The sequence below is a fragment of the Triturus cristatus genome, chromosome 4_1 (assembly GCF_964204655.1).
Source record: "Triturus cristatus chromosome 4_1, aTriCri1.1, whole genome shotgun sequence".
Lineage (NCBI taxonomy): Eukaryota > Metazoa > Chordata > Amphibia > Caudata > Salamandridae > Triturus > Triturus cristatus.
Window position 1 is genome coordinate 677,529,715 of NC_140585.1, and position 19,501 is coordinate 677,549,215.

The 19,501-nt window shown below is 50.3% G+C and overlaps 1 protein-coding gene across 3 annotated transcripts in view; it reads left to right on the top strand.

The window, feature by feature from the left end:
• The window catches only part of ASZ1 (ankyrin repeat, SAM and basic leucine zipper domain containing 1), a 1,654,265-nt gene that overhangs the window by 148,873 nt on the left and 1,485,891 nt on the right, over positions 1-19,501 (top strand). For all 3 annotated transcript variants that reach the window (XR_014981315.1, XM_085653129.1, XM_085653130.1), the window contains exon 2: positions 10,812-10,911. Coding sequence is in view for 1 of the 3 variants with exons in the window: in XM_085653129.1 (XP_085509255.1) it covers positions 10,812-10,911 (100 nt within the window). In the remaining 2 variants the exon portion in view is untranslated. The remainder of the gene's footprint in view (positions 1-10,811; positions 10,912-19,501) is intronic.

Sequence of the window (19,501 nt, forward strand, 5' to 3'; positions counted from 1 at the left end):
CATATGCAAATAATGCACCAGTCCACACACAATCCACCAGCCAAGCTAAGGGGTAGGTGGGCCTAAGAGTATAAATAAAATATTCACCTCCGTAAAAAGGGAGCAACCCTTGCCCTTGAGGCCACTCCCAAACACAAAAATTTAAAACAAAAACAGGTGTCTAGCGGCTTCTGCCCCCCTAGATGGCAGATGGGCCTAAAAACATACTGGTTCGAGGCTTGTGGGCTGCTGAATTCATATCTGTGCATAGATCGCCGCCTAGTGTTGGGTCCGGATGATTGCACATTGTTGTCCTGGAAGAGTCTTCGAAGTATCACGAGATAGGTGACTCCTCCCCTGGACCATAGCGCGCATGGGCATCCTCTCCATCCTTAGATTGTTTTTTTCCGCCATTGGGTTCGGATGTGCTTATCTTAGCTCAAGTTAGGAAAATTCAGTTTAAGGCCAAACGGCCTTTAGTTCTCGTCGGTACTGTTCCCGTTCGGTATCGACTAGTTTCTTTAGTGCTTTAGCACCTTCTTACAACTTTTCGGATCCGCTTGGTCCGAACATCGAACTTCGATCGACGATGGAATCGAGGACTCCATTCAAACGGTGTTCTTTGTGCCACGCGAAATACCCACACATCGACGTCCACCCGGTATGCAACAAATGTCTCTCACCGGATCACGATGAGTCAAAATGTATGGCCTGTGCCAGATTCCGCTCGAAGAAGACTCTCCGGAATCGACGGGCGGCGAGATTGGAGGCGCAGCAATCGGCGCCTGCCCCGGCCAACATCTTTAGCACCGAAGACGAGGACGCCGAGAGCGTGGAAGACGTAGACTCCAGCCCCGCTTCCGAACACGACTCTCGATCGGAAGACGACGATGAGGTGATCTTTCAGAGAGAAGAAGTCGTCGACGAGGTAGGAGACTACGATGAGGCCTTTGGGGCCGAGGAAGATAGCTCCAGCGAGGAGCTAGGCCAACCCGTCGATATGGAGGCCGAAACCATACGTCGTCATGAGGCTCAGGTCGAGGGATCGCCTTCGGGCCTTACCCAAGATCAATCTCACGGTTCTTCGGCCCCGCCTTCTGGCCCGGCCTCAAACATTTCGCAAGAGCCATTATTATCGAAGACGACTGGATTCCCTTCAGCGAAACCGAAACCATCCATCGCACCAGTTCTATCGAAACCGAAAGTGAAACTGGTTGTGACCGGCTCGAAGCCCTCCACTCCTTCGACGCCGGCAAAGGTCATCGGCTCCGACCGCGCAAAAAGGGATTTCGGTGCCGAGCTCACCGCAGCGGATACGGGTGCCGAGCCAAAGAAGAAGGCCCTCGGTCCCCACAAGGCGCCTCGGCCTCTGGCACCAAAGACATCGGCACCAACCACCAAAGTCAAGGTGGCCACCCCGTCGACGTCTACGTCGAATACGGCGGCGCCTGCCAAGTCATCGACTCCAACGAGCGTCGATACCTCCCTTCGGATCGATGACCCCATGGCTGCAAAGAAGTCGGGTGCCGCTTCAACGCCTACCTCCAAGGTGCCGACCGGCTCCAAACAGCCATCTGCGTTCACCGTGCAACAGGTCTCGGCATCGTTGCAACGCATCAGAGAACGGGCAGCCCTCCACTCTCCGTCGGGTCCCGACGCGCACAAGGCTTCGAAAGCACCCTCGGCGCCAACCAACATCACGTTTGGGTTGCCGCCGACCACAGCGCCGAAACTATTCGAGATTCGAACACGTGTCCGCCAGACACAGTCCCCATCCACTGAACAAACAGATTTCGAGCCTTCGCAGCCACGATTTATAGACTCCAACACTGGTAGGTTGATGCTCCGCAAGCGGAAAATCACGCCAGAGAAGGGATTGGACTCCTACAAAATTCCTCTCAAACACAAATTGCCGGCAGGGTCAGAGCCAGTGCTTCATGAACACTTTCAACCCTTCCATCAGGATCCACCGTCCTTTTATCCTACGCCTTCAGAGGCAGACGCAGTAGAGGACTATGTAGGGGATGATACCACCTACCCTGGGGATGTCGATCCTGATGATCACCTGCAAGACCCAGATCAGGCATGGGATGACCGCACAGACCAGGGTGCCCCACCAGATACCCATGACACGCAGCTTTATAACATAAAGACATCTCCCACAGAGGACACTGCTGCCTTTAATGCCCTCATAGAACGGGCTGCTGCCAATCATGGAGTAGAACTCCATTCTGACACTGTCGAAGAAGACTTCTTGGTGGACACTTTCGCCTCTTCCGAAAGAACTGTCAAAACTCTGCCCATGTTGAAAGGAGTTCTCAAACCTGCCAAGGACATTTTTAAAGAAACAACCAGGGCACGGGTGCTAAACCCCAGGATTGAAAAAAAAATACAAGCCTGCACCCGGAGACCCTATGTACATTAGGGGTCAGTTACCTTTGGACTCCATGGTGGTTGCTAATGCTCGCAAAAGAGCTCACTCACAAACAGGTGATGCTCCTCCCCCAGACAAGGAGTCCAAAGTGCTGGAGACATCAGGCAAACGGATTGCAGCGCAAGCAGCAAACATCTGGCGCATTGCCAACACACAGGCACTCCTGGCCCGTTATGATAGGTCCCACTACGACACACTAGAATCACTACTCCAACATTTGCCAGATGAATATAAAGAGGCAGCAGAGCTCCTCATCAGAGAGGGACAACTCCTTACCAATGCATCCATCAAGTGCGCACTGGATGCAGCCGACACAGCGGCGAGGGCAATCAACACAAGCGTCATGTTGAGAAGGCATGCATGGTTGAGAATCTCAGGCTTCAAGCCGGAGATTCAGAACACTATCTTAAACCAACCAGTCAACCCAGACTATTTATTTGGCCCTGAAGTTGACACTACCCTCGAGAAAATTAAAAAAGACACCGACACTGCGAAATTAATGGGGGCTCTGCAGACGCAGCAGTTTAGTAGTGGCTCCTTTCGTCGCCCCGGGAATAGAGGAGCAGCTAGAGGTCAGGGGTCACAGCAGCAGTACACTAAAGGGGGCACACAAAGTACCTATGATAAAACCAACAGAGGTGGATATCGTGGCTCCAGCACCAAGGGCAGAGGACGTGGTTACGGCAACACCAGGTCCTCCCCCAAAAACAAACAGTGACGCCCTCTCCCTGCCCCCGACCACATGACACCTGTCGGGGGGAGACTCCAACGGTTCCTGTCAGCGTGGAAAACCATCACCACAGACAGGTGGGTCAGGGACATTATCCAGCACGGTTACTGTCTCGAATTAAGGTCCACTCCACCCAACATACCGACAAAGCACCGTCCTATGACCGTAGAGCACTTGGCATTATTGCAGCAGGAAGTGCTAAGTATGCTGCAAAAAGGTGCAATAGAGGTCGTGCCCGTCAACCAGCAGGGGACAGGGGTGTACTCTCTGTACTTCTTAATCCCAAAAAAGGACGGGTCGCTCAGACCTATACTAGACCTGAGACCCCTCAACCAATACATTCTCTCAGAGCATTTCCATATGCTCACCCTACAGCAGGTTCTCCCGCTACTCAGTCAGGGAGACTTCCTAGCCACACTGGACCTAAAAGATGCGTATTTCCACATACCCATACACCCATCACACAGGAAATATCTCAGGTTCACTATTCAGGGGCATCACTATCAGTTCAAAGTTCTCCCCTTCGGAGTAACAGCAGCACCCAGGGTCTTTACCAAGTGCCTTGCAACAGTGGCTGCACATCTACGGAGACAACACATTCACGTCTTCCCTTACCTGGACGACTGGCTTGTTCAGGCAAAGTCAGCCCAGCAATGTGCCAGCCACATGTCCCTCACCATTCACCTTCTTCACAGTCTGGGATTCTCACTAAATTACCCAAAATCACATCTCCAACCCGCACACGTACAGCAGTACCTGGGCGCGACCATAAATACTCTGGCAGCCACAGCTCAGCCAAATTTAGTGAGGATCAACAGCATGCAACTGCTGATCTCAAAGTTCAAACCTCAACACTCCCTTCCTGCGCGAGTGTGCATGCAGTTGATAGGCATGATGGCCTCCTGCATTTTCATAGTCCCGCACGCGAGACTACATATGCGCCCGCTTCAGGAGTGCTTGGCATGTCAATGGAATCAGGCTCATGGGCAATTAAAAGACCTAGTGTTGGTGAGCGGTCGGGCATACAACTCTCTGCATTGGTGGAATCCACAAAACCTTTGCAAGGGCCGACCGTTCCAAGAGCCTGTTCCACAAATAACACTGACAGCGGACGCCTCTCTCCAGGGTTGGGGAGCTCATGTACTCACTTACACAGTGCAGGGACTATGGACAACGCAACAAAAGAAGATGCACATCAACCTTCTGGAACTGATGGCAATCTTCCTAGCCATGAAGGCATTCAAAGTACACTTGTGCAACAAAGTCGTGTTGATCCGAACGGACAACATGACTGCCATGTACTACATACAGAAGCAGGGAGGAACACACTCTCCACAGTTGTCTCATCTGGCTCAGAGCATGTGGAAGTGTATCTACTCCATCACTGCCACAATGGCGAAAAACAATCTAAGGATGGAGAGGATGCCCATGCGCACTATGGTCCAGGGGAGGAGTCACCTATCTCGTGATACTTCGAAGACTCTTCCAGGACAACAATGTACAATCATCCGGACCCAACACTAGGCGGCGATCTATGCACAGATATGAATGTCAGCAGCCCTACATGCCAAGAACAGATGCATACTGGTAAGTCGCATATTCAATATTCTGCCATCCAAAGAGAGCAGATATGACCACAATCATCCTCCCATAAAAAGGACCGACCCTTGTCTAAGGGGCCGCTCCCCAACATAAAAAAAAAAACCCGGGTGGCCTAGTGGCCCTACAAAAAAACGAATCCGCCGATCTGCCCCTCAGGGTGGCAGAAACGGCCAAATTAATGCTTACCAAATGGGAGCAGCGCTTGCCCAAAGGGCCACGCCCCACAAAAAAAATCCCTGGTGTTCTAGTGGGCCCAATATTTTTCAAAAACATGGCGATCTGGCCCCCTGCGGGTACAGACACAGCCACAATTATTGACCCCAAAGAAGAGTGACCCTTGCCCAAGGGGTCACTCTCCACAAATAACTCCCTGGTGGCCTAGTGGGTCCTACATTAAACAAGCATTTGCAATGCACTCAGTCTCGCCTTTGGGACCTTATATGTACTTAGCTATGCAGCACATTAGCCTGCGCCCTGAAACATCTGCTGTTCTTTGACATGGAGGGAAAGCAAGCACTAAACTGCGTGACACGCCAAGTATTGGAACACACGGGGAGAAATATTGCCTTTCAGCGGGAAATGGTTTAGTCCAAAGCTCTGTTTTTAATATAAAATCTGGCCCTTCGGTGGTCATATCACTGAAAATACAAGATTTAAAAAAAATATTATTCTCTATGGGTGCTCGTGGAAGACAATTTCTATGGACTGAAAACTAGAGAATGCTGAAGTGATTCTGGTATTTTACTGACCTCTGTTGATCAGAAAAAAAAGTCCTTAAGCGGAAGCAGACAAGTCCTAGGGCTCCTCCAAAGCCCACAAACCATATAAACATATAAGTATATACGAAAGTATATACAAGAGGTCTCGAATGCTCGACCTCAAAATGGCGAAATCTGCCCCCCCCATGGGGGCAGACTGCCAAAATCATAAGCCCCCAAAGGGGAGTGACTCTTGCCCAAGGGGCCACTCCCCATTAAACACTCCCTGGTGGTCCAGTGGGCATTTTTTTTTTTTTACATGAAGAAAATCTGCCCCCCCCCCCAGGGGGGCCCACAAAACCTGAATTACATTGCCCCCAAAAAGGGGAGCGACCCTTCCCTAAGGGGCTGCTCCCCCCCCAAAAAAATAACTTAAAAAAAAATGGCCACCAAAGGGGAGTGACCCTTGCCCAAGGGGCCACTCCCCACTACATTACAGTTAAATGGCCAAAGGGCCGATTTTATTATTTAAAAAATGTCTGCCTCCCCGTGGGGGCAGACAAAGCAAGTAAATATTGCCCCCCAAAAGGGAAGCAATCCTTGCCTAAGGGGCCGCTCCCCCCCAAACAACAAAATCGTGGACATTTAAAAAGAAAGAAAAAAAATCCCTGGCGTCTAGTGGGCATTCCTGCTGCACGATCGCACCATCATGCAGCAGGAATGCACAAAAAAGGCATCGAGGGAAAGGAAAACCCTTCCCTTTCCCTCGATGTCTCTTTTAACAAAATTCCCCCCTCCCCAGCCCCAAAACTCACCTCTGAGTTCACCGATGCGCAGGAAGTAAATGGCTTCCTGTGTGTCGGTGATCCAAGGGAACCCTCAATGACGCCAGCGCGCTGACGTCATTGATGACGCGAGGGGGGGCGGGGGGAGGCAGGGGAAGGTCTTCCCCTGCCTTGCCCGGAACAAAAATGCCGATCGACCACCCACGGGGGAGCGCCAGCGCTTCCGCCGTGGGTGGGTGCCGGCAACTGTATGCTTATGACGAGCCCAGCTCGTCATGAGCATACAAGGGGTTAAATGCATGAATAATACTGATGAATTAACAAGCAGCAAATAATATGAGATAACACTCAAGAAAATATAATATGCTGGACATCCTGCAAGAGATCATAAAGATATATACACACTAGATACATCAAATGATTACTTTGGATGTCCACCTCACTCGTTCACACATCACAAAAAAAACACTTCAAATGATCAAAGCCACTGACCACATATCATAATTGCAAAATCAAAGCTCAAACACCTCAAATGACCACATCCACTGGAAACATGCATCACAATGGCACTAGTCAGAAACAAATCACCTCACCCGATCGATCACTCAACATCCTTGCCAATTCTCGCTGGGGGGCCCGTTCACAGCTGGCTTGGACTCTCAACCGGAACTCAAGTTCCGTTTGTCTTACAGCAGTACGTCTACTCTGTATGTGAGCACTCAACTCAACTGTCAACAAACCCAGCTTTATAGCCTCAAACTTCACACTAGAAGGTTCAAGAAACCTTCCCCCTGTGCCAAAGGAATATTACTTGGACTGGCCAGCTTCCAAGCAAGCATTCCATGGCAGGAAGGAGTTCCCACGTTTCCTCTGGATTCTCGCATGTTCCAGCCTTTATCTTGACAAAGCTCACGAAAGCCTTCCAGGGTACATTAAACAATCTCTCACAAAAGCAATCCTTGAACGTGATTAACCCAAACAACTTGCAAGCATGGCTGTGTGCGCAGATAAAGCTCATGCCAGGCAGAGTCTGAATTCAGGATGACATGAGGCCATGTCAAAGCCCATAGTAAGAACTTAATAATACTACCAATGTACACCACAATGCACATTTGTGCACCACTGCTTACAGCATCACATGCTTCATCTCTCAATGTACAACACAGAGCACATTTGTGCACCACTGCTCATGACACTGCATTTCGAGACCAAAAAGTACATTCCACACCTCACTCCCTCTCTCATGCTTTCAAATGCACTTCCCACACATTCTGTTCTTGGCAAGGCTGTCCTACACTGCGACAGCTCCCACTGAGACTGCAAGAATACAAGAAATAAACCTTTAAGAGAAACGGGCATATGCCGGACGTCGTACATTCAGGCTAGGGTAAAATAACACACCAAAGTCAATTAAAATAATGGTAGTAAAAGGTCATCACAGGGTGTCTGACCACAAGAGTGCCTCTAGCACTACAGATGCTCCATTACACAGATAGCTGGACCAAGAGGATAGATCTTATACTCACAACAGGACATACATGATGTGTTAACAAGGCACTACAAAGACCATTATGGGTCTCTAGGCTCACCGCCAGGTGAGAAACTTGAGGACTTCCTTGACAGAGCGGTATTATTGCAATTTGCTGAGGATTACTGGGACTCACTCAGGGCACCTATCACTGAACCTGAAATCCAGGGGGCCATCAAAGAACTGCTGGTAAGACCCCTGGCACTGATGGCTTGCTGGTAAACATTTATCAGGCGTTCTCCTCTGTAATGGTGCCAAAGGTGTCCAAATGTATAACAATGCATTGGAATGAGGGTTCTTGCCAGACACCATGAGAAAGCCCTCATAGTGTCTGTTCCTAAGCCGTCTAGTTACATTACAGATGTGGGAATATATCGTTCCCTGTTTATGATGAATTTAGAATACAAGATCCTCAGCAAAGTGTTAGCCAACAGGCTACAGCCTCACCTGCAAACCCTAGTGCATGAGGATCAGAATGGCTTTATTCCCATGCGAACCACCTCGTATAATGTACAGCTCCTGTGTCCTGGATGAAACCTCTCTCCTTCGACACTCAGGAGCCACGTACAGAAGACGTTCGACTCCGGTGGGACTACATGCAGGCGTTCATGGCTCGGATGTCCTTGGGGCGGGGCTGGTGCATACCAGTGGCATTACTATACACGAATGTGCCAGTGCATGTCCGCACCAGTCAGTGCACCTCGGCCCGCTTCAGAGTTTATCTGGGATCCAGACAGGGTTGCCCCCTCACCATGCTCTTCTCTGTGGCTTTCAAACTGTTCATGAGCCTCATCCTCATGCAGGGGACCGATGGAGGAATTCCTATGCATTACAGGCAACATCTGATCTCACTTTACGCTGATGATATTCTTTTACATTTGAGAAAAGCCTGAACGGACATGCTGTGGGCTGTGACCTTGTTGGAGGACATGGGGCTGGTACACTAACTGAAGAAAGACACGTGCGTTTCCGGTGCTCCCAGAGCTTCAGGAACCTCCAGAACCTGTGTAGTGACAGGGGATCCAGCGGGAGCCCAAAGTCTTCAAATACCTGTGGGTTCTGGTGTATCCTGCACATGCAGATACTTGGAAGAGCATCCTGGAGGACAACCTTCACAGTCTGAGGGGTAGCATAGCTTTTTTGCAGGCGCTCAGCCTCCTTATCATGGCAAAAAGGGCGTTGGCAAAGATGATTATGCTAACTGGAGTCCTTTGTTACTTTGCCAATCTCCCAATCTGGATACTGGGGGTCTGGTTTTGATCTCTAAACACTTTGCTTTGAGATCTCATCTGGGATTGAAAGCCCAACCGGGTGCCCTTAAATGTGCTCCAGAGACCTAGTGATAGAGAAAGGCTGGGGGAGTTGACCTGGCATAGCTAGTTGAATTTGATGGGTACTGCAGAGAGGGGATGCTGGTAGCAGTGCTCTTGGGCCTGAAATTCATACCTGTCCAGAAGCCAAAGCTCCTAGTTATTGCCCTCAGGTGTTGGAGGAGATTGCTTCGGAGAGTGGGACGTGATCCCCGATGTGCGCTGATGCTCCCGTTGATAGGGTTACCTACCACAGATATGGGCAATTTTACAGCCCGGTGGCTGAGGTCATTACCAGACGCAAATGTAGACTCACAGGTAGACTGTTATTCTGAGGGCTCCTTTCACAACCTGGAGTCTGTGGTGACAGAGAACAATTTATTAGATACCAGATTCTTAGTTTACGGAGCACTGGTGCAGGCGGTGCGCCACCTATTCTGGAACCTAGACCCAGAGCCCAACACAAATTACTTATTGCAGACATTATTGACATGCGTTCATGGTCTCCACTTGAACTCCTGGATCTACAAGACTATGAACACCACAACATCAAGTCATCTCCCAACATTGCGCACAAGATGGGAAACCATCCTTAGTAGACCTTTCCAGATCAAGGAGTAGGAACAGACCCTAGATCTTGCTCACACTAAATACACAATTTATATTCACACAGTTCAAGTCCTTGCATATTAAATACCTCATTCCCCCAGACTAAACCTCATGCTGCACATGACTGACCAGTGCTGCCCCATGTGTGCTCTCAAGGATGCAGATTTCATCGACACATTGTGGGGCTGCCCATTTATATCTCGTTATTGGCTCTTAGTCACGACACACCTAGAAAAAATCTTGAACAAACAGCTTAATACAATAGAAATATGTCTGTTACGCCTCTATCTGAGATTCACTGAGAGGAAGGCTGGCAACAGGTTTTTAGACATGGCCTTAGCTGTTGCCCTCTGAGCTATACAGAAATGAAATTCACCAGAGGGCCCGCTTCACAGGAGGTAGCAAGCGTATTTTGAGACTTGGATGATGGCTGAGGGGGCTGCATTATGCTCCGAAGAGGCAAGAGGCATCTGTACAAATCCCCTAGCAGAAAAGTTGATAGAAGTGGTGACTAGGCGACAATAATGTAGTGGGACGGGAGTTGGTGAAAACGACAGATACCCTTGACCGCTCCCCCCCCCCCCGCCCTCCCAGAAAACAACCTCTCATACTTTCTTCTGACAACGAGACATTGAATGCCCAAATACCATAATGAGCTCGTATTAGATGCTGACAGCACCGACTGCCACGATTGGGAGTTTCTCACTGTTTTTCCATGTGATTAATATAGTTTTGTTCCTGTTGGGCCCCAACCATATGCCACTGGGAGCGATATGCATGCTCAACACGGAGAGAACTTATACTGACTGTGTTCCTAAACATCCGAGGGGATAAGAAGAGGGCACTATCAAAAAAGCATTTGTGGGAGATGGAAACCAATTTCGATGAAGTATGAGACACTGATAACTGTATGGCTAAATTCGGTTTATGCCCCAACAGCAAGTTTTGCAAAAAATCAATACGGAAGGTTGAAAAAAATCCATTCTTGTGGGAGTTTTGACCCCTTAATTAAAAGCTGGTCTTGTCAGTACTGTGGACATGAAGAATTTGTATCAACAGTGTACTTTGCACAGAAGCAAGTTCAACTTCACAGTAAAACAGTTTTAAAAACATTGTTTTACTGTTCTTTGTTTTAGAATTCAGAGAAACCTCCAGTGGAAGAGGACAAGGAAGAAGTGTTAAAAAAAGCCTTGACATCTGGAGATCTACGTTTGTGCAAGGAACTTTTAAATGCAGGTGAAACTTTGTTGTCCTTAATGCTTTTTTTTATTTGGTATAAGTTGATATTGATATGTCAAACTTATTTGTGGCAAATACAGTACTTTTTATATATGTTCACGTTAATATAATTCAGAATATTTAACTTAAAAGAAATCTACATTGTAGTGCTGTGTAGTTTCCGCTAATCACTAGGAACTGCGCGTTTGTGGATGACATAAACTTAGGATGATGCCAGACTGACTCCATCCACTCCTGCAGGGTATGTTGTTCCTTGGACCAGCTAGCTCACAGTGCCACCTTTAGCCCTCCGAAACCTAGACAGGGAGCGAACAATTCTGGAAACTACTGAACATGCTTCTTTAAACTAAAGGAACCAGGAGCTTTTAGCTAGGTCCAGCACACATGCTCCCTATGGTCATAACTTAAATAGAAGAGTGTGCAGTTCCTTAGACAAAGTTAGGAGAAATGAAGGATTGAGAACTAGTGGATTGTTAGGTAAGTGGAATGAGCTGCAATAGGAGCAAGTGCTCTCACACACCCGAAAGGTGTCATACTTCATCGTTTGGGCATGCTCCTCGTCGGGCGGGCGCTTCAATGCCCGACTGGCACCCGCGAAGGGCTTTTTGCTAGTGATCTTTTTATTTTGCCGTATGATGAGGTGTGGGTTGGAAGAATGTGTAGTGTGGTGGAAAAGGGTTAATTAAAATAAGTCTGATGATGCTGGGTTTGAGGATCTCACATTTTAGCAAATTATCACGATTGCTCTCTAGGACCATTGAATCCCACATGAGGGACACAGTTTTTAATTAGGTTAGTGAGCTTCACCAGTAAAGTTTCCTCAAACCCAACATCACTAGACCTACTTTTTTTTCCACCACGCTACACATTTTTTACAACCCACACCTCACCATACTGCAAAATTAAAAGATCTCCGGCAAAGAGCCCCTTCGCAGGTGCCCGTCGGGCATTGCAGCGCTGACCCGAGGAGGAGCATGCCCAGATGATGAAGAATTACAGCTTTCAGGGTGTGTCAAGACAATAACACAAATAGTTCCACCATCTTGCTGAGACAACTTCTATATGCAGGCATATAAAATATTATAACAATCTAGCGTATTCCTACGATGCAAACCCTAACCTACGTGTCTAGGGTGTGAATGTATGATCTGCCAAGAAACCTCCTTCTGGATGATCTAACCATGTTAACTGGTGGTTGAGAGTGTAGGACCCCGTCTTGGTCACTAACTGGACACCCTTCACAGAGATGTCAGTCAGCTGCTGGGCGAGAGCTTCGGCATGCAAGGACCCCTCTAAGTCAGCAGAAGAGTCTCATCTGATTATACTTGGAAACAAAAGGTTACATATTGAAAAAGGCATCCTTGCCTTGGGCCGAGATTGTGACCAGGCTGCCATTGTTTGTATTCCACAGATAGCTGTGTCGCCATATGGACGTAAAAATAAACACATTTGTATAACGCGCGTGAGGGACTTGCACACAGTGTCAAGGCAGCTTGACAGGGTTCTCACGAAGTTCTCTGTCAGCAAGGTCGGGGTTTCCGAGAATCTAACCCAACTGTCACGAATGTTGACGTGACAAATTGGAGACATCCTTATGAAAGAACTGTGTACATGTAAAATGACACTATTTCCTACCAGGCCTAACTTGGGCACACAACCGTGGTGCATAACTATTGAAAATAAAAAATAAACAAAAAATATGTTCGAGGCATATGAGCTGTAGATTGTATACTTAAGCATAGATCACCATCTGGTGTTGGGCTCGGATGTTTGCACTTTGTTTTTGTCTTGGAAGAAGTTTTTGAAGTCACGAGGTAGGTGACTCCTCCTTAGGACGATAGTGCGCATGAGCATCGACTCCATCTCCAGATAGTTTTTTTCCGCCATTGGGTTCGGATGTGATTTGCTTCTCTCTGGGTCGATATCTATTTTCAATCTCCCTTCGACATGCAATCCCTCTACACTCGACGGTATTGTCTCAATCGCGTTTCCCTTACGACACGCATCTTTAAAACGAATCCTCGACCTCGATGCGGGCTGTTGGGCCTCTCCGTGCCGACCACGCCTGCAGTCAATGGAAAGGGCTCCTTTAAAAAAATGCCCCGGGTGCGGTGCTATGTTCCCACATTTGGACTTGCATGAGGTTTGTAATCTCTGCCTCTCCCCGGAGCATGAAGACCAGAACTACAAGGCCTGTGCATCGTTCAGGTCGAAGAAAACCATCTGTGATCATCGAGCTCGACGTCACGAAATGTCTCGCGGAAGCAGCTAGATTCCGGACATCTTCAGAGCAGATCCCAATCTCCAGCTGGAGCAACAAGGTGATCAAGAAGACATCTCTGTTTCCGAAGCAGACGACTCCGACGACCAAGAGGAAACAGTTACCCCGGCTCAGTGGTCCGTGAGTACTGAAACCCCTCTCCCAAAAACCACAGCTAATGCTCCGGTAACACCCTCTCCCTCGGGTCGACACCGGCAACATGTCTCAGACGCCCCGCCCTCGGACCTGGCTATGAAATCGAAAGATAAGCCTTCCGGCTCTGGCTCGAGCCAACCCCTTTCCGGCGCCGAAAAGTCACCTTCGGCACCGAAGCACCAGACCAAGGAGGTGCCACGCCCTTCTTCGACGCCAAAGGCTGCCTCGACGCCGAAGCCCTCGGCATCAAAACATAACAAGGACAAACATTTGGACCTGAAAAAATCTTCGGAGCGGAAAACGGCTTCGGAACCTAAAAAATCGTCGGAGCCGAAAAAAGTCTTGGAGCCACAAACTCCTAGAAGAAAACCTAAACAGTCCAAAACCTCACAGAAAGCCACAGAGACTCGGTCCAAAGAACATTTTGACCCAAAATCTTCGGCACCGAAAAAAGACATTTTACCCACGCAACCTGTACCTGATGTTTTGGATCCAAAACAAAAAACTCTTTCTATTGATCCAGAGACTTACAAAGTCATGGCAAAGCCTCCAAAAAAGAGGAAACTGGACACTTCAGAGGAATCTGAAATACCCTTGAAAAGAAAGGAGATGAGTACTAACAGAAAAGAAAGGAGATGAGTACTAACACCTCCCCACCTCCTTCTCCTCCCCCACTTGATCCAAAACTTCTAATTTCCCCACCTTACTCCCCACAACATATTGTTTCACCTCAAACATCAGATACTGAGGATGATAATACCGATGGGGGGTGGGAATATATATCCACATGGGGATGATGATGCACATACCATCCCACACGACGTAGACCCTTGGGATGACTACAAAACAGATCCCGACCCACATAATGACCCGGACCTCTATCCATCTAGGCCATCACTACCAGATGACAATATTGGGTTTGCCCAACTTATCAATAGGGCTGCCCAATACCACAGGGTAGAGTTACATTCTAATCCCTTAGAGGATGATTTTTTACTTGAAACCTTTGCACCCTCGCATCAGTCCACGCACACCCTGCCAATGTTAAAAGGCATGCTCAAACATGCCCCCCAAAGTTTTTAAGGACCCTGTCAGACCCAGGATTCTAAACACCAGAAAAGATAAAAAGCATAAGGCAGCTCCCAGTGACCCAATTTACATTAAAGGTCAGGTCCCTTTGGATTCTCTTGTGGTGTCTAATGCAGGCAAGAGGACAAAACTCAGAGTACAGGCGACACCCCCCCACTCCTGATAAGGAGTCCAAACTAATAGACGCATCTGGTAAACGTATTGCGTCACAGGCCGAAAATCATTGGGGGATTGCCAATGCCCAAGCTTTATTGGCCAGGTACGAAAGGGCTCACTATGACGAGCTTGGAAAAGCTCATGGAACACCTTCCTGAGCAGTACAAAAGGCCAACGACCTTATACAAGAGGGGAAATTGATCACAAACCCCTCAATTAAATGTGCGCTTGACACGGCTGATACCGCATCTTTCGCCATCAACACTAGCATCTGAAAGAAACACTTTGGTTATAGATTCCATACCTTAGAATGACCCCCAGGCGTCAGGCTGGATCCGGAAAGATTTTTCGTCAACAGTACCTCTGCGCGTCGGAAGGTGGTGTCGGTCGGCTCCGCGTTCATCGGGACGTCGTGGTCGCCAGAATGACGTCGCGGCAGCTACTTAGATGCCGTCCTTGCGTGCTGACGTCAGTTCTTTCTTTTTCTGCGCCAGCCAGCGCAGATCAGGGAAGAGCGGTACCTCAGTCATTTTTTGACTGTTTTTCTAGACTTTTGTCGACATCTTGTTTCGAGTCTCTGACTCCGAACAGGTGCACGAGGGATGCCCAGTTTTTAAGCCTGCGGTTCCTGTACCTGATTGATGTCGGTGACGGATCCGCACCGCGTGTACCTCTTTTGCCTGGAGCGCAAACACGACCCCAAGTCGTTCTCCGACTGTCAGTTGTTGACGCTGAAGGCTTTGCGTGAGCGGTCCCGAAAGCTGCTTGAATGACGACAGTCGGCTCCGTGCCATTCGAGGTCCCGGTCGAGAGGGAGGTTGAGGGACCGGTCGCGGAGCCACCATCATTCCGGTTTTGAAGTCATTGAAGTCTTCGCACTCTGGGTCGGGTAAGTCGAAGCATAAGAAGAAGTCGAAGAAGCATCGTTGCTCTTCGCCTTCTCCTCGTCAGTTGGCCAACCTGACGAAGTGTGTGGCTAGTGCCACTCCTGCGGCTCCACGCGCGAAGCCTGAAGGGTCGAATTCGAGCTTGCCTCCCTTTCCGGGACCAGGAGCAACCCCTGCCCAGCTTCGTACGTTCTACGAGGCAATGCATGCCATCTTTGGGTGGACCGACCCCGCCGACGCGCCTTCGGGCCCTGCGGAATCGGTTGGGGGGGTGCCTAGGTCTTCGCTGCAGGCGGCTCCGGCTCCGCAGGCCCCCCTTGGATCCAGGCCTGGATCCGGATCGGTGTCAGTCCACACCCCCCCCCCCCCCCCCCCCCCCCCTCCTTCATCCTGCGTCGACCCCAGCTTACCTTCCAGTGTGGCGACGAAGCCGGACCGGCGTTGCCCGATGCCGGATCTGGCACCAGGTGGGGTTCTCATGCCCCTGTTCACTCTTGGGGTCCCTTTCCAACAACCGTGGCACCCAGAGAAAGATGAGGAGGACTGGGAGGGGTCAGGTGACCCTTTAACTGACCAGCTAGATGCAGAGCAGGACTGGAGAGAGGAACTGGGGATGCCAGTTGTCTTGACACTTCACCTGACCTTGGCATGTTGTCTCCTCTGACCGTGGCTACGGAGGAGGGAGCGTCATACGCTGTGGTGTTGCGTAGGGCGGCTGAGGCTCTCAACCTTGAGCTTCCTACGGTGGCGGTCAGGACTAACCTCCTGACTGAGGTGCTTCAACCGGCGTCGAGCTCTTCAGAGCCCCTGCTCCCGTATATTGAGGCCCTCACCGACGCTTGGTGATCCAAGCCTCCACCTCCAAAAGCGCCTTCCCTACAGCTCCACCGGAAAAGGAATCCAAGAAGCTGGACCATCTTGGGAAGAAAATGTTCTCTTCCGCCAGCTTAGGACTGCGGTCTGTAAACCCTGCATGTCTCTTGGGCCGTTATTCGCACTCAGTGTGGGATACGGTGGCGCAAGTGCTGCCTCAGTGTCCAGAGGAGGCCCAGGCAGTGCTCTCCCAGGCTGTCGCTGCCGGGAGAGATGCAGCCAAGTTTACGATCCGTTGTGGGCTGGACACCGCTGACACTCTGGGCAGGACCATTTCAACATCGGTAGCGCTACGCCTGGATGAGGTCCACTGGCTTTTCAGGGGATGTCCAGGCCTTTTTGGCGACAAAGCAGACAACGCCCTAGAGCGCTTCAGGGACTCACGGGCTACGGCCAAGTCCTTGGGCCTCTCCTCCCGTTTGGCGCAGTTTGCTTTTCGCCCCTTTCGTGGCTACGGAAGGGGTGCCCCTCTACGTCCCACCCAGGGCCACAGGCCGCAGCAAGTTAACCAACCTTCGTGCGGCTGGAGACGTGGGAACCAATGTCGTTGTTCAGGGGGCCAGCGGGCGGGCCAGTCCACCAACCACCCCTCTGCAGCAGCCTCCAAACCCTCCTAGTCCGACCTTCAGGCCCATCAAATGCCAGTGGGCAGCAGGATTCACCATCACCTCCCCCCCCTGGCGCACCATCACTTCGGACAGGTGGGTTTTGCAAATAGTCCGAAGTGGCTACTCCCTCCCCTTCGCGACTAACCCTCCATCCATTCCACCGCGATACCACCGCATGTTGGAGGATCATCTGGCCCTTCTCCATCAGGAAGTTACGGCTCTCTTGGCCAAGGGAGACATCGAGCGCGTTCCTGTCCCAGAAGTAGGTCATGGTTGTTACTCCCACTACTTTCTGGTTCCCATGAAGGACAAGGGCCTGTGTCCTATCTTGGATCTCAGGGACGTCAATCGCTTCCTCCGGAAGGAGAAGTTCAAGATGTTGACGCGTGCTCATGTCTTGTCTGCCCTCGGCCCGCAAGACTGGATGGTAGCATTGGGCTTGCAGGACGCTTATTTTCATATTCCCGTCCTGCCAGCACACCGGCGTTACCTGCGGTTCAATGTGGGCCACGAGCATTTTCAGTTCACCTTGCTCCCCTTTGGCCCTACCAGCGCCCCTTGGGTGTTCACAAAAGTGATGGTGGTAGTCGCAGCTCATTTGCGCAGATCAGGGTTTTCTGTCTTCCCCTATCTCAACGACTGGCTGTTGAAGGCAGGCTCGCCCCAGGCAGTTGTTTCCCACCTCCAGACGACTGCCGACCTCCTGTATATGCTGGGGTTCTCCATCAATCTGCCGAAGTTGCACCTGATTCCCTCTCAGAAGCTCCTCTTCATTGGAGCGGTTCTGGACACAACGCAGTTTCGGGTCTATCCTCCCGAAAAGCGGGTCTGGAATATTCGGGTTATGATTCTGATCTTTGAGCCTCTTTCCCGGGTTTCGGTCAGAATGACCCTGAGGCTGCTGGGCCTCATGGCCACCTGCATCCTGCTGATCGATCATGCTAGGTGGAATATGCGGGCTCTGCAGTGGGACCTGAAGTTCCAGTGAGCGCAGCATCAGGGGAAATTGTCAATTGCAGATTCCTCTCCCTTCCCTAACTAGACCACACTGTGGTGACAGATGCCTCCCTTCTCGGATGGAAAAACAACAATTGATGGACAGAATGCAGAACAATGTCATACATTCACCCCAGTACAGAGATCTGGGCCTAAATCCATCGTTTTTTTGCTCACCATGCCATTCCAGTTTGAACCCAGCCATATGCAAATCAGTCTTGACCCTGTGCCCCATGGGAACAGTCCAGCCCGAACTGCCAAGCCAGGTCCTCCCTGGACTGGAAACAAGCATCCTAGGACCGGTTTCGGGCTTTCAGCCCTCGTCAGCCAGGATAGCCTGATTCCAGTGGCATGGAGAGCAAGGGACTCACGTCTGCGCATACCCTTCCCACTCGGGGTGACAAATGCAAAAACAATTGATGGACAGAATGCAGAACAATGTCATACATTCACCCCAGTACAGAGATCTGGGCCTAAATCCATCGTTTTTTTGCTCGCCATTCCAGTTTGAATTTTGAATTTTTTGGACTGGAAACAAGCATCCTAGGACCGGTTTCGGGCTTTCAGCCCTCGTCAGCCAGGGCTGAAAGCCCGAAACCGGTCCTAGGATGCTTGTTTCCAGTCCAAAAAAAGCTGACGAGGGCTGAAAGCCCGAAACTGGTCCTAGGATGCTTGTTTCCAGTCCAAAAAAAGCTGACGAGGGCTGAAAGCCCGAAACCGGTCCTAGGATGCTTGTTTCCAGTCCAAAAAGCCGCTTTGTTCGCCCATGTCTGAACTGGGGTGGCAGAGTGGGCTAAAGAACGGTGATGGATTAAACCCAGATCTGTTGACTGGGTGTGAGTGTTTGATTGGTTCTGATGCTCCGTCCATCACCATCCCCTTTTGTACCGCTCCCTTCTCGGATGGGGCGGCCACATGGGAGGGGCGGAGATCAGAGGCCTCTGGTCTCCGGCAGAGTCTGAGCTTCACATCAACCTTATGGAGCTCCGGGCGATTCGTCTTGCACTGAAGGCATTCTTTCCCTCTGTCGGGGGAAGAGTAGTGCAGGTGTTCACAGACAACACCACCTCCATGTGGTATTGCAACAAACAAGGCGGGGTGGGGTCGTGGACCCTATGTCAGGAGGCCTTTCACCTCTGGACATGGCAGGAACATCAAAGCATTTCCTTGGTGGTTCAACACCTAGCAGGTTCTCTGAACTCCAGGGCGGACAAACTCAGCCGCAGGTGCATGATGGATCACGAATGACGTCTTCACTCGGAGGTGGTGCAAGGTCTCTTTCACAAGTGGGGAGAGCCTTAGTTAGATCTATTCCCCACCGAAGAGAGAACGCCATGTCAGCAATTCTGCGTGTTGGAATTTCCAAGGTGGCACTCGCTCGGCAACACTTTTCGTCGCGAGTGGGGTTGTGGTCTGTTGTACGCCTTTCCGTCTATACCACTTCTGCCCAGAGTGCTGAAGATCAGGCGCGACCGGGCCCAAGTCATTCTTGTGGCTCCGGTTCGGGCACGAAGAGTCTGGTATCCCGAGCTGCTCAACATGGCCATCGATCCCCTGATCAG